The sequence below is a fragment of the Grammomys surdaster genome, unplaced genomic scaffold, assembly GCF_004785775.1.
Source record: "Grammomys surdaster isolate TR1022 unplaced genomic scaffold, NIH_TR_1.0 219, whole genome shotgun sequence".
NCBI classification, from domain to species: Eukaryota; Metazoa; Chordata; class Mammalia; order Rodentia; family Muridae; genus Grammomys; species Grammomys surdaster.
Window position 1 is genome coordinate 3,224,490 of NW_021604664.1, and position 11,340 is coordinate 3,235,829.

At 53.5% G+C, this 11,340-nt stretch overlaps 1 protein-coding gene across 1 annotated transcript in view; it reads right to left on the bottom strand.

Moving 5' to 3' along the window:
- The window catches only part of Notch1 (notch receptor 1), a 45,734-nt gene extending 34,678 nt beyond the window's left edge, over nt 1–11,056 (bottom strand). Inside the window, exons 1-2 of the mRNA XM_028772839.1 lie at nt 10,996–11,056; nt 9,374–9,452 (exon numbers count right to left, since the gene is read on the bottom strand). Coding sequence (XP_028628672.1) covers nt 9,374–9,452; nt 10,996–11,056 — 140 coding nt within the window. The remainder of the gene's footprint in view (nt 1–9,373; nt 9,453–10,995) is intronic.
- Nucleotides 11,057–11,340: the final 284 nt, after the last annotated feature.

The window sequence follows — 11,340 nt, forward strand, 5'->3', positions numbered from 1 at the left end:
CAGAGCCACACCAGCTGCTGGGCAGACAGTAGACAGACCTTAGCTGCGTTCTTCAAGGGCCTCCCAGGAAACCCACCTTCAGTGAATCCTTTGGATGACTTGCTGAAGTGCAGACTGCAGCTTTGGTGGGAGCCCCAGAGATCGCCCCTACCCCTCAAAACTCAGCAGCTCCAACTCCAACCAAATGTTTTCCAACCAGGAAGAAGTTCCCTGCTTGGGAGGTCACCATACCCCAGCAGATAACTAGGTCCCACTCCAATCCTGGTTACAAAATGTCTCATAATGGCCATTCACAAGAATCTCCTGTTCTGCTTTAGGAAACAGACAAGTTGAGAAGAGAAGGAGAACCAGTTGAATGTACCCTGCTCTAGAAGGGGTTCAGGCCAGAGAAGGTGCTCTGGGGAGGAAACTGTATAGGACCCAGGGTGTCCCAGGCCAGTGGGTCTAGGAAAAGCTTTGGGCTTGCAGGTCCTGGCCCCTCTGCCTGTGTGGACACTGATGTCCCACACCTAGCTTCTTTTCGTTTTTTTGTTTTGTTTTTTGGGAGGTTTTTTTGGTTTTTTTTTTTTCAAGACAAGGTTTCTCTGTGTAGCCCTGGCTGCCCTGGAATTCACTCTGTAGACCAGGCTAGCCTCGAACTCTCGAACTCAGAAATCCACCTGCCTCTGCCTCCCAAGTGCTGGGATTAAAGGCGTGCGCCACCACTGCCCAGCTCTAGGTTCTTTTCAAGTATCACTTCAATGGCATCCTTGTGATCTCTCCCATCCTGCCCCATCATGTCTGTGCTGCTCCAGTCAGCCAGACACTTTCTGCAGAGTCATGGTAACACACAGCACTCTCAAAGACAGATGAAGCCCACATACCAACAGCAAGGCCAGCTGGCACCTTTAGCTACAGTGCACCCCATGGAATCCTCCATTCACCCCAAGGAGACGGGTCCTGTTGCATGAAGAGGAGGTGGGAGACTGTCGTTCCAGCCCCAGCTCTGGAAGAAGTATCCTTGATCTGAGTGTTGACCAGGTACAGCCTAACGGAACAGAGTGCTAGGGGGGACAAGCCTGGATCAGAGGCCAAGTTCAGAGTATATACTATGAGGGCAGGGGGGATCCAGCCTTCACTGTGGCCTCTGAAAACTGTAAGCCAAGTCTTAGAAACCTGGGCTGCCCACCTGGCCCCAGGCCTGCCCCGGTCCATCTGACCAGACTGCCCAGCATAGCCTAGCTGCCAATACCACAGACTAGGTCAGACTCTGAGCCATGAGATAGGATGCAGCCATGGCCTGACCTGACATCACTGTCCCACTAACCAGCACCCCACTTGGTTTCCACTATTAGGCTCTGAGACAGAGTTGAGGTCACCCTGGTCTGACCCTTAGAAGAGGAAGTAAGGAAGGAAAGCCCCACCTCGCAGGATCAACCTCTTGAAGTCATGATCAACCAGATCCAGAGAAGATCTAGAGAAGAACCAGGGCAACAGAGGGTTGAGCACACAGGTAGCATGTGCCCTACCCCAGCCACCTCAGGCTGGGCACATACACTGGAAGCCCCGATTTCCCCACAAACCTCTCATTTCCAGTAACTGTGCTGTTTCCGCTCACTCAGAACTGAAATGGAGAGGAAATGGTGGGAGGCCGAGCTGCTGCCACTCAGACCTGAGTGATCTTTCCAGCTTTTACACCCACATTCCTCCCCAGGCAGAGCAATGGCCCTGGGAGCTTGGAGAGAGCGAGTTAGATTCCAGTGTGGGCTGCTTCTTCCCTTCCGGGGTCTTGGTGGGATCTGGTCTACAGTAGGGGACACTGTGCACCAAGAACTCCACCTGCAAATCTATTTTTAAAGTAAGGACACTGGGACACGGGCTCCAGTCCTCGGCATCCATACGAGCCAGGAAGGGCAGCACACATTTGCAATCCTCGTCCTGGGGATGTGGGGGCAGGAGGATCCTTGGAACTCATTAGCCAGCCATTCTAGCTGAAGCAGTGAGCTCCAGGTTCTGTGAGAGACCCTGTTATAAAAAGTAAGATGGGGTGCAAAAAGAGGACCCCAGTACTGATCTCTGGCCTCTACACACACCAGTATACAAGCATACATATGTGAACACACCTACACAAACACACACAAAATATTGACTCAATAGGCAAAGTACCTGCTGTGTAAGCACAAAGACCTAAGTTCAAATCTCCAGAACCCAGGTAAAAATCTAGGTATGTTGGCATGTAGCCCAGCCTTCCAGGAAAGAAGATGGGAGAAGGATCCCTGAAGCCCAATGGCTGGCTGTCTAGCTGAACTGACAGCTTCAGGTTCAGTGAGAGACCCTATCACAAAAAACGAAGGTGGAGCATGTGGAGGAAAGAAAGCCACTGTCAACCTTGCTTCTTCCCCTCCTCAAACACCTTATATTCATGTGTACACACAGACACAGACACAGACACACACACACACGCACACACACAGGCACACACATATGCTTCTGGGCCGTGGGAAAACCTGCTCCAGGGAGCAGGCTGCCGCCCAGCTTTCTTCCTGAACTTGATTAAACACAGATGTTTCTCTAGGAAAGTCAGTGGCCTCCATGCAGCCTCCCTGTGGCTGGGCTGTGATTCATACAGGGTGACCCACATGGTATTAAGGCAGGAGGCCCAAAGCCAAGCTATGGCCTCGGTGCCTGGGTATCATCTTGGAAGAAGGACAGTCCTTTGTCCTCCCAGTCAAGTCTAAGGACTCTCAAGGGGTAGGCATATCCATATCTCAAAATCCTCAGCCAAGTGCACAGAGCAAATTGTTCACACAAGCTGACAGTGCTTGTGGCAGGGCCTGCCTCCCCAGGCCTGTGCCAGGGCTTGGGTCAGGCTGGCCTCTGGCACTACCTGTGGTAGAGGTTCAGCAAATTAGCAGCATCAACAGACGACAAGGGGCTCATTTACTTAGTTCAGAAGGGCAGCACTTCAAGCACTTCAGTCACAGAAGGACACCAAGCCAGGTGATAGTCCTAGAATCCCGTAGGTCTCAGGGATACTGAGAAAGCAGAGCCATCCATCCAGGCTATTGTAGATGCCACTCTGTGGTGGGCCTCACACCAAGCTGTGGAAGCCCTAGGGCACTCAGACACAAGCTTTACTCTTTGGAGACTAAGGCTGTCTCCAGCAGCTCTTCTTCCTAGTTTCCCATCTCCTCACAGCTGAGTGCCTAGGTGGCATGGCGTCCTAGGCTCCAGAGCATAGGAAACCCTCAGCAAAACCCCACTTCCATTGTCCTACAGCGGGCACACAAGACTCCACTAGCTCTTCCTTCAGATTGTAAAAGACCAAGAGGCTCTATGTCTGTTGGAAGGCAAGACAGGACAGCTAGGTGTGAGTCTCCCATGGGCACTGGGCACTGTGAGGCCTTGGGCACATTATCAGTGACCAATATGGAAGCACATCAGGTCCCACTCAAGGAGCCCTACATTCCCAGGGGCAGCATGGACCCAGAGATGGACATTCTGGCTCCTTGGCGCTGTTGTCAGGACTGACAACTGGGCTCAGAAGCTGGAAATTATCCTAACAGGAGTACAGAGCTGGCACCCACAGTGGCACAGTGAGACCCTGGCATCATCCACGCTCAGAAAGCAGCACTCAGTGGCCACAGACTGGGCCACAGAACTTTATCCACAGGAAATGGAACAGCAAAGGCTCAGGGACAGAGGGCAGCTTAGTGGCTGCCAGGGAGGGGAGGGGGGCTGGTAAGCAGCTGCCTTTGGGGTGATTAAGGAGTCTGGAACTGGATAGGTGGGCTGGTTGTACAATACATGCCTCTGCTAAGTACACTGTATTGTGCACTTTCCATGGCTCATATGGCATGTTTTACAAAGTGTGTAATCTACCACCCAAAAGCCCCATCTCCCAAATCAGCCCTCAGAATCCTGGACTCTGGTACAGCTAGATAGCACGGGGTAAGGCCATAAGAAAGACATCCACTGCCATCCCACCCTGCCAATCACCCCCCTATCCAGCAGGATGTCCTCAGCCCTGCCACAGGGATAGTCCTGGTGCTGCTACCTTCAAAAGCAGCCACTCTTTTTTTTGTTTGTTTTGTTGTTGTTTTGTTTTTTTTTCGAGACAGGGTTTCTCTGTGTAGCCCGGGCTGTCCTGGAACTCACTCTGTAGACCAGGCTGGCCTCGAACTCAGAAATCCGCCTGCCTCTGCCTCCCAAGTGCTGGGATTAAAGGTGTGCGCCACCACCGCCCGGCAAAAGCAGCCACTCTTAATACCCATAGGTTATCTCTCAGCCCAGCCTAGACATAGCAGAGAGGAGGTTCCGGTGCCCTCTCATGCACAAGGGGTAAACTGAGACTAGAGTACAGCTCATTAAAACCAGCTGGTCTGTGTCTTCCAGCCAGCAGGTGCCAGGGTGTGCCCTGCCTGGGAAACAAGGGGGATCAGACACGTCCTGACCTAGTCACAACGATGCCCTGAAGCCAGCCGCTCGTTAAAGCTGGTGATGATTCCCCTCAGCCCCTGGGAAAGGTCTAGAAAGTTCTGGATACGCCTGCACATGAAGGTGAAAGCTGATGCAAGCTGCCCTTAGGTCCCCCACCCCACAGGCTCTTCACCCTTAGCCTCAGTTTTTCCCACCTATAAACTGGAGATGAAACAAGCGGGTGGGTCAGGTCCTCTGGGAAAACCCAGCCCTCTGCCACCAAGCATGCCAGGCTGATCACAGCCCTTCGAGAGCTGCTGCCTTCATGTTTTTGAGGAAAGCAATGTGGACACCACTCAACTACAAAGCCACATCCTCTCACTATTTAGAGATGACATGTGAAGCACATCCCTCTCCACATAAGACAGCCCAACCCCTCAGCTCAGCCTGCTTACCCTCTGGTCCCTGTCTGACCATGATGTCTACTATGTGCTGTCTACCACAGGGGCCAGGAGTGAGGGCCAAAACCATCTTCCCTGATAGAGCTTCCATCTTTGACCCAGGCACGAAACCTGTGGAGACTCTCTACTACCACCCAACTTCTGGGGATCCCAGTAGCCAGCTCTGGTTATCTACATCCTGCGCGGCTCCTAGAGACAGGGCTCTCCTGTCTGCTCTGCCCCACCCTCTTCCTGCTGAGGTCACAGCCTCTCTCTCTCTCTCCTTTAGCATTATTATTATTCCTTCAATGGAAAAATTGTTGGCTGCTGGCCAGAGGCAGGGCTGCCCACAGAGACACTTTCCTTCACGGAACATCCCACCTCTGCTCAGATGTTCCAGTACCTGGACATCTCCTCACAGGTTCTGTGACAAGTCAAGTTGTGAGGCTGGTTTTTTTTTTTTTAACCCGTTTCTTTAACCTCATGTCCTTGAAGGCCAGATGTGGCACTGCACAGACAGGCAAGCCTGGGACAGCCTTGGCTCTCCTACTGGGTTGGATGGGACCAACCCAAGATGGCATGTGACTCAATGGAACAGTAGCAGGGCCAGGTGACAGAGGACATACAATATTCTGTTAGGTCCCTCCTCAGCCCACAAATCACTTCCGGCCTCACCCCTGCTTCCTCACCAAGAGGGTGGGAAGTGATGGGTCAGGGGTGTGGATATAATGCATACTCTGGAGAGAGGGAGGAAATGGCATCAGCTGAAACACTCCACGGCCCAGCATGGCTGACTTCTCTCCCTGTGCCTGATCTTAGCTGATCTGCTAAGAGCCCTGTCAGGCCATGGTGGGGCAGGTCTACCATGTATGTAGATGTCACATACATGCTGGATGACCCTCCAGAGTGGTCCTGTCCCAGTTCGGGGTTATATCTAGAGTGGAACACATAGCACAGTAGTTGCTTTAAAGTGTCTGAGGGACCAGCAGGATGGCTTAGAGGGTAAAGCCATTAACTACGCGAGCCTGGCAACCTGATTCTGATCCCAGACTTCTCACTGGAAGGAGAGAACTGACTGGCAGAAGTTGTCCTCAGACTTCCATACATATGCCTGCTCTGAGTGCACAGACACAGAAAGTCCAAAAAAGGAAACTGAAAGAGCTGACAACTGCAGCCACGGCCCAGGCTACAATCCTCAGAGCCAGCCAGCTCATCCCTAACCAGTAACCCAAACAGACCCACCAGATAGCACTATTGGGATGGTGATTACCCAACTTAAGATGGGAGAATGAGGCCCTTGAAAGCAGCCCCACAAGCTCACCAGCAGAGTGTGGGAAGGACACAGATGTTCTACAGTGTCTATTCTTCACAGCTCTTACTCAATCCTTGTGCATCACCAAGATATCAATCCTGATTCTGCCCTGACTTAGACGGTAAAGCTAAGGTCAGACCTCTCAAACATAGGGGTGGCCCAAGATTATCACCTACCATCCTAAGTTTCTCAGGGCATACTTCACCTGATTTCTAAGTGGATTTAAAATGCATATCTTCCTCACATCTGGCTTAGCTCCTAGTGAAGGTGGCTTTAGTCTTCCTAAGCTCCCTCAGTTCAAAGCCTGCAGCCCCTTATAGGCTCTTTTGAGCCATGAATTCATGTTTACCCAAGTGTAAAGGTCCTTCTGGCTCTTCAAATGACAACCTGTTGTCAGCGTTCCCTCTCAGCACACACTGGGCCCCCAAGGAAGGCATGGTGAGCCCCAAATCTTCCCCCAAAGGGCCTCTGATATCCCACAATGCATAGCAGCTGCCCAGACTGTTCTCTGTCTACAGGGTGCAAAGCCAGGCCTTTCCTACATGATCACTGGCTAGCTAGACCTCAGTGATACCCTAGTACTTAAAAGAAGGCACTTGGTACCAAGAGGATTCACTTTGCAATCCTGAGCCTTGAAACTGCCCAGCAGCTTCCAGGGCAGGTTCTCTGTTTTGGTAGAAGAGATTTACAAGGCACCAATTCGCTGTCCTATGACTTCATACTTCCCAGGCCCTTCTCAGAGTATGCAGAACAAGAAGCCAAAAGCCATTAGGATCATGGCTAGGTGTGTCAGAGGTCTACAGGCTTCAAGCTTGCCCTTAAGGTTCCCTTGAGGAAAGGGGGAGCTGCCTCTCCCCAGTCAGGAGAGGTGCACCCCTCTGTGTGTGCTCTGGCAAACTCTGGGGCAGGCCCCTGAGGCCATGTGAAGAACTAGGCTGGAATGGAAACAGACACCATCAAGGAACAGGGTGGGCTCCTCAAGCACCCAAGCCCACACAGTGAGCTGACCCCTCTATGGATTGGCTATAAAGGGCCCCAAACTGCACAGTAAGTCCAGACCTGTGCCTATCATCAGCCAGGCCTGGCTGTAGCCTTGACCTCCAGCTCTGCTGACCAGAAGTGAGCATATCTCTTTCATTTCATTGGACTTACAGAGTGAGCACAATGGGGCCTCTGTGGATAGAACTCAGTGGAACTCTGAGCCAAACTGAAGCAAGTTTTCTGCCAAGGAGGAAGGGCCTTAGGATCTAGTGCAAGGCAGAAGGCCTGGCACCAAGATCCTTTCAGTGGCCTGGCTTGTACTACAAGGGATTTGCAAGCAGCTTCCCCAAGTTTGGGAGGTGGGAAAGAAAGCAAAGCACCAAAGAAAGCACTAAGACAAAAACTATTAGTGGGACTGCAGCAAATAGACTGTGCCCCCATGCACAACTCTACCGAGTGACCAGGCTGTGTCCCTTTCCTGGTGGGTCTAGGAAGAAATTACCTTCAATTTCCCCAGTCTGGCAGGACCCCTCCAAGTCCTGGGCAGAAGTAAGAAGCCTTTCAGTCGTGCCCTGCCAGTGAGGCAGGCAGACAAGGAGCACAGTGGCGGGGGAAGGGGATTGTACATTCTGGGAAGCCACGCATAATTAATCACACAGCATTAATCGCCTCCCAACAATAGCTGCTGCCCTTCTACTGAATCCCAGCTGTCGGCCTCTGAATGGAAGGAAATAAGATTTAGGGCATCAAGCGTCCGCGAGGCTTCTGCAAGAGGGAGAAAGGGGCCCCCCAAAAATGCAAAAAAAAAATAGTGTGCATTCATTAGCGTCTGACAGAGGCACAATTGGCTTTGTCCAATAAACTGCTCACAGACCTGCTTAATTGGCTTCAGTACAGGGCGGGCCAGCCAGGGAGGTGGGGCTGCAGCCCACAGGCTGGGTACTGGAGGCAGCAGCACCCGTTGTCAAGGGGATGGGCCCTTCAGCAGTTGGAATGAGGGCGTGCCATGCAGGCTGGAGTCTTCTCTGTCTCCAGCCTCCAGGGGAGGCCTGGGCTCCCTGCACCTTGCTAGTCCCATGAAGGAGGAGCTCAAGTTGAAAGGTACCAGCCCTAGCACCAGCAGAGACTTTCCCTGGCTGCCTAGTCCTTGCAGGCGGGCTACCTGGCCAGGATCCTTCCCAAAAGGACTTCTCAGCATGGAGCGGACCTTCCCATCCCCAAGCCATGCCCATTTCACAGTTGATGACCTGAAGCTGAGGACCCCTGGCACAGAGTCCAGTGGTGTAGCTGGAGCTGCCAAGACAGAAAACAGACTCCAGCACTTACTCGAACCCACCACTCAGACAGCAGTGCCAACAAGAACCATTCTAACTTCTCCCAACCTCACCTCAAGGAGAGATGGGTTTTGTCTTAAAATAGGCAATTTCCACTGGGCAGAGGCAGGCAGATCTCGAGTTCAAGGTCTACATAGTGAGTTTGAGGACAGCCAGAGCTACATAGTGAGATCCTGTCTACAACAAACAAACAGAAACAACAACAAAAAAGGAAAGAAAGGAAGAAAGAAAGAAAGAAAGAAAGAAAGAAAGAAAGAAAGAAAGAAGAAACACTACAACGGTTGGGAGGTGGTGGTGGTGGCGCACGCCTTTAATCCCAGCACTTGGGAGGCAGAGGCAGGCGGATTTCTGAGTTCGAGGCCAGCCTGGTCTACAGAGTGAGTTCCAGGAAAGCCAGGTGAGTTCTAGGACAGCCAGGGCTACACAGAGAAACCCTGTCTCGAAAAAAAACCAAAACAAACAAACAAACAACAAAAAGAAAACCACTACCACCAACAAAACCAGAACACAAACAAACAACAACGTCAATTTCCTGCCTAGTGCACTCCTGCTCAGAAGAGGGATCCCAGGTGACAGGAGGTGGGGGATCAAACTCTTTGTAAGTGCCCCAGAACCGTTCAACATCAAAAACAACTCTCAAGCATTTTAAGTAAGAATTAGGGTACCACGGATTCCCAGGAGCCTGAGGGCCCACGAAGGAGTGTGCCAACCTCCAGGGGCCAGAGTAGCTCCACACGCATAATTGCTAGTGATTAAGTAATTGCCAGACTTTGTCCAATAAAAGTCAGCACGTGACTGCACTCAGCCTCTGGGCTGTCTTCTGAAGACAATAGTCCAGTGTTCTGTCCCCAGAAGGCAGGGGCTCTGCTCTGACAAAAGCAACAGGTTCCCTCAGGGGCGGTACTCACACACAGGCTTCAGTGCCGTTGGCCACTTCGCACCTCCCTCCATTCAGGCATGTCCCACTTGGCTGGGAGCATCTCAAGCCTGGGGAAGGGTCAGAAGAGAGAGGTCAGTCTCGATTCTGGGCACCTAACTCCCTATGGTCCTGATGGTGGACAGAGACTAAAGTCACCGTGTCTATGTCTTAGAGTTACTGGCAGTCCCGAGGTGTGGGGGCGGGCCGGGGGGGGGAGCCCTTACGGATCAATGTTCTGCTCACAGTGTTGTAGCTAAAAAACTAGTGGAGAAGGGATAGGCGGGATAGGTGGCAGGTGTCCAGGTCCACTCAGTGAGGCGAAGTGGACCGCACCAGAAAGACTTAGGAAATTCTCCCAAACTTCTAACCACTCAGCCAAAGTGGGAGTGGATTAAGGAGCCCAGTAAAGCCCCCGACCAGCCTCCACCCTTGCCTCAGTTCAAACATAAGATACGAAGGGGCCGCAGGAGGGAGGAGGTGGCCACACTCAGCTCCCCGGATCGTGGGAAAAAGCGACAGCTGCGGAGCCCGCCACCCCGCCCTCCAACAAAGCGCCGGCCCGGGAATCAGAGCGGCCCATTGTCGCGCCAGGGCCGCCTCCTGGGGCAGCGGGCCGCACCCGGAGACCTGCCCCGCCTCCTCCGACACCCAATACCTGTTCGCCGGCATCTCCAGGGGCAGCCCCCGCCGCACCCAGGGAGGGGGTCTTAGAAACCTCACTTAGAAGGAATTCCACCCTATTCTCTGGAAGGGGCTATTAATCAAGCTCCTCCCACCTCATCTTAAGGAGCTCCAGAAATTAAGCCCCGATGTGGGGGCTGAGCTGCTGCGTCACATAAAATCCCACTTTTAAGGAAAGGGCAGGTAGTTCTCTCCTCCAATTACTGGGAGAAGAGTGCAGTTGGTTGCAGGAATCCCCCGTTCCGTGAAGCCGGCAGGGAAATAAACGCCAACCCCCCTTCCATTCCAATCGGCACAGGATTTCCAAACTTCCAAAGTGAGTCAGTCCAACCTCCACCCTAGGCAGCAAGCCTGCACATTGCCCCTCTTCGAAAGTTTGATTCTGGCTAGGGGAACAGTGATCCCGAAACTCCATACTAGGAGTCCAGGGCACATAGTCACCGCCCCGCTCTAAGTAAGCAACGCGAGCATAGCGCCCCTGACCTCATACTGCACCCCAACATCCGCCCCAACATGGGCTGGAGGCAAAGAAGAAAGAAAATAAATGGTCCCAAGAAGCAACAGGAAACCAAAACCGATTCGATTCAAATCGAAAAATAGCAGGCGCAAGCAGCATGTCCGCCCCCGCGGCGAGCCCCAGGAGCGTCTGCCCAAGTGCGAGCCAGGGTTGGGCCTCCCGGGCCACCGGGCCCCGAAGCCTCAGCGCCCCATACCAAACTTCCAGCGTCTTTGGACACTATAAGAAAAGTGGGTCCCCCTGGACGGAGGAGGGTTCCCTTCAACCCAGGACATTAGGTCCCACGTCCTGTCCACCCGCTCCGGCTCCTAACGCTGGCAGCTGGTCCCTTACTCCTATCTACCCAGAGCGTGTGCAGGGCGCAGCAGAAGTTTCCGAAGGGCGCCCGAAGTTGCGGGCTCGCGGGCGCCTACCTCTTGCGGCGAGCGCGGGCAGCAGCGTTAGGCAGAGCAAGGGCGCCAGGAGCCGCGGCATGCCTGCTCGCCAGCTGCCCGCTGCCCAGGCGGCGGCCTCTTGCGGTGGCCGGCGGGGATCGGACGTTCACGCGCACCACCGGCGGTCCCGCGGGCGTCCACCCGCTGCTGCCCTCTTTCCTGGCGGGTGGGCGGCGCTGGACTCTCAGGGTCCTCCTGGCCCTACTAGGCACCCGGTTTCGTTCCTTCACTGCGCTCGCACCCACGCCCAGCGCCCGCGCCCTGCGCTCCACGCCCCTGCGCTCCCTCCCGCGGCAGAGGCACTAGTGAGGCTCAAGGCGGGCG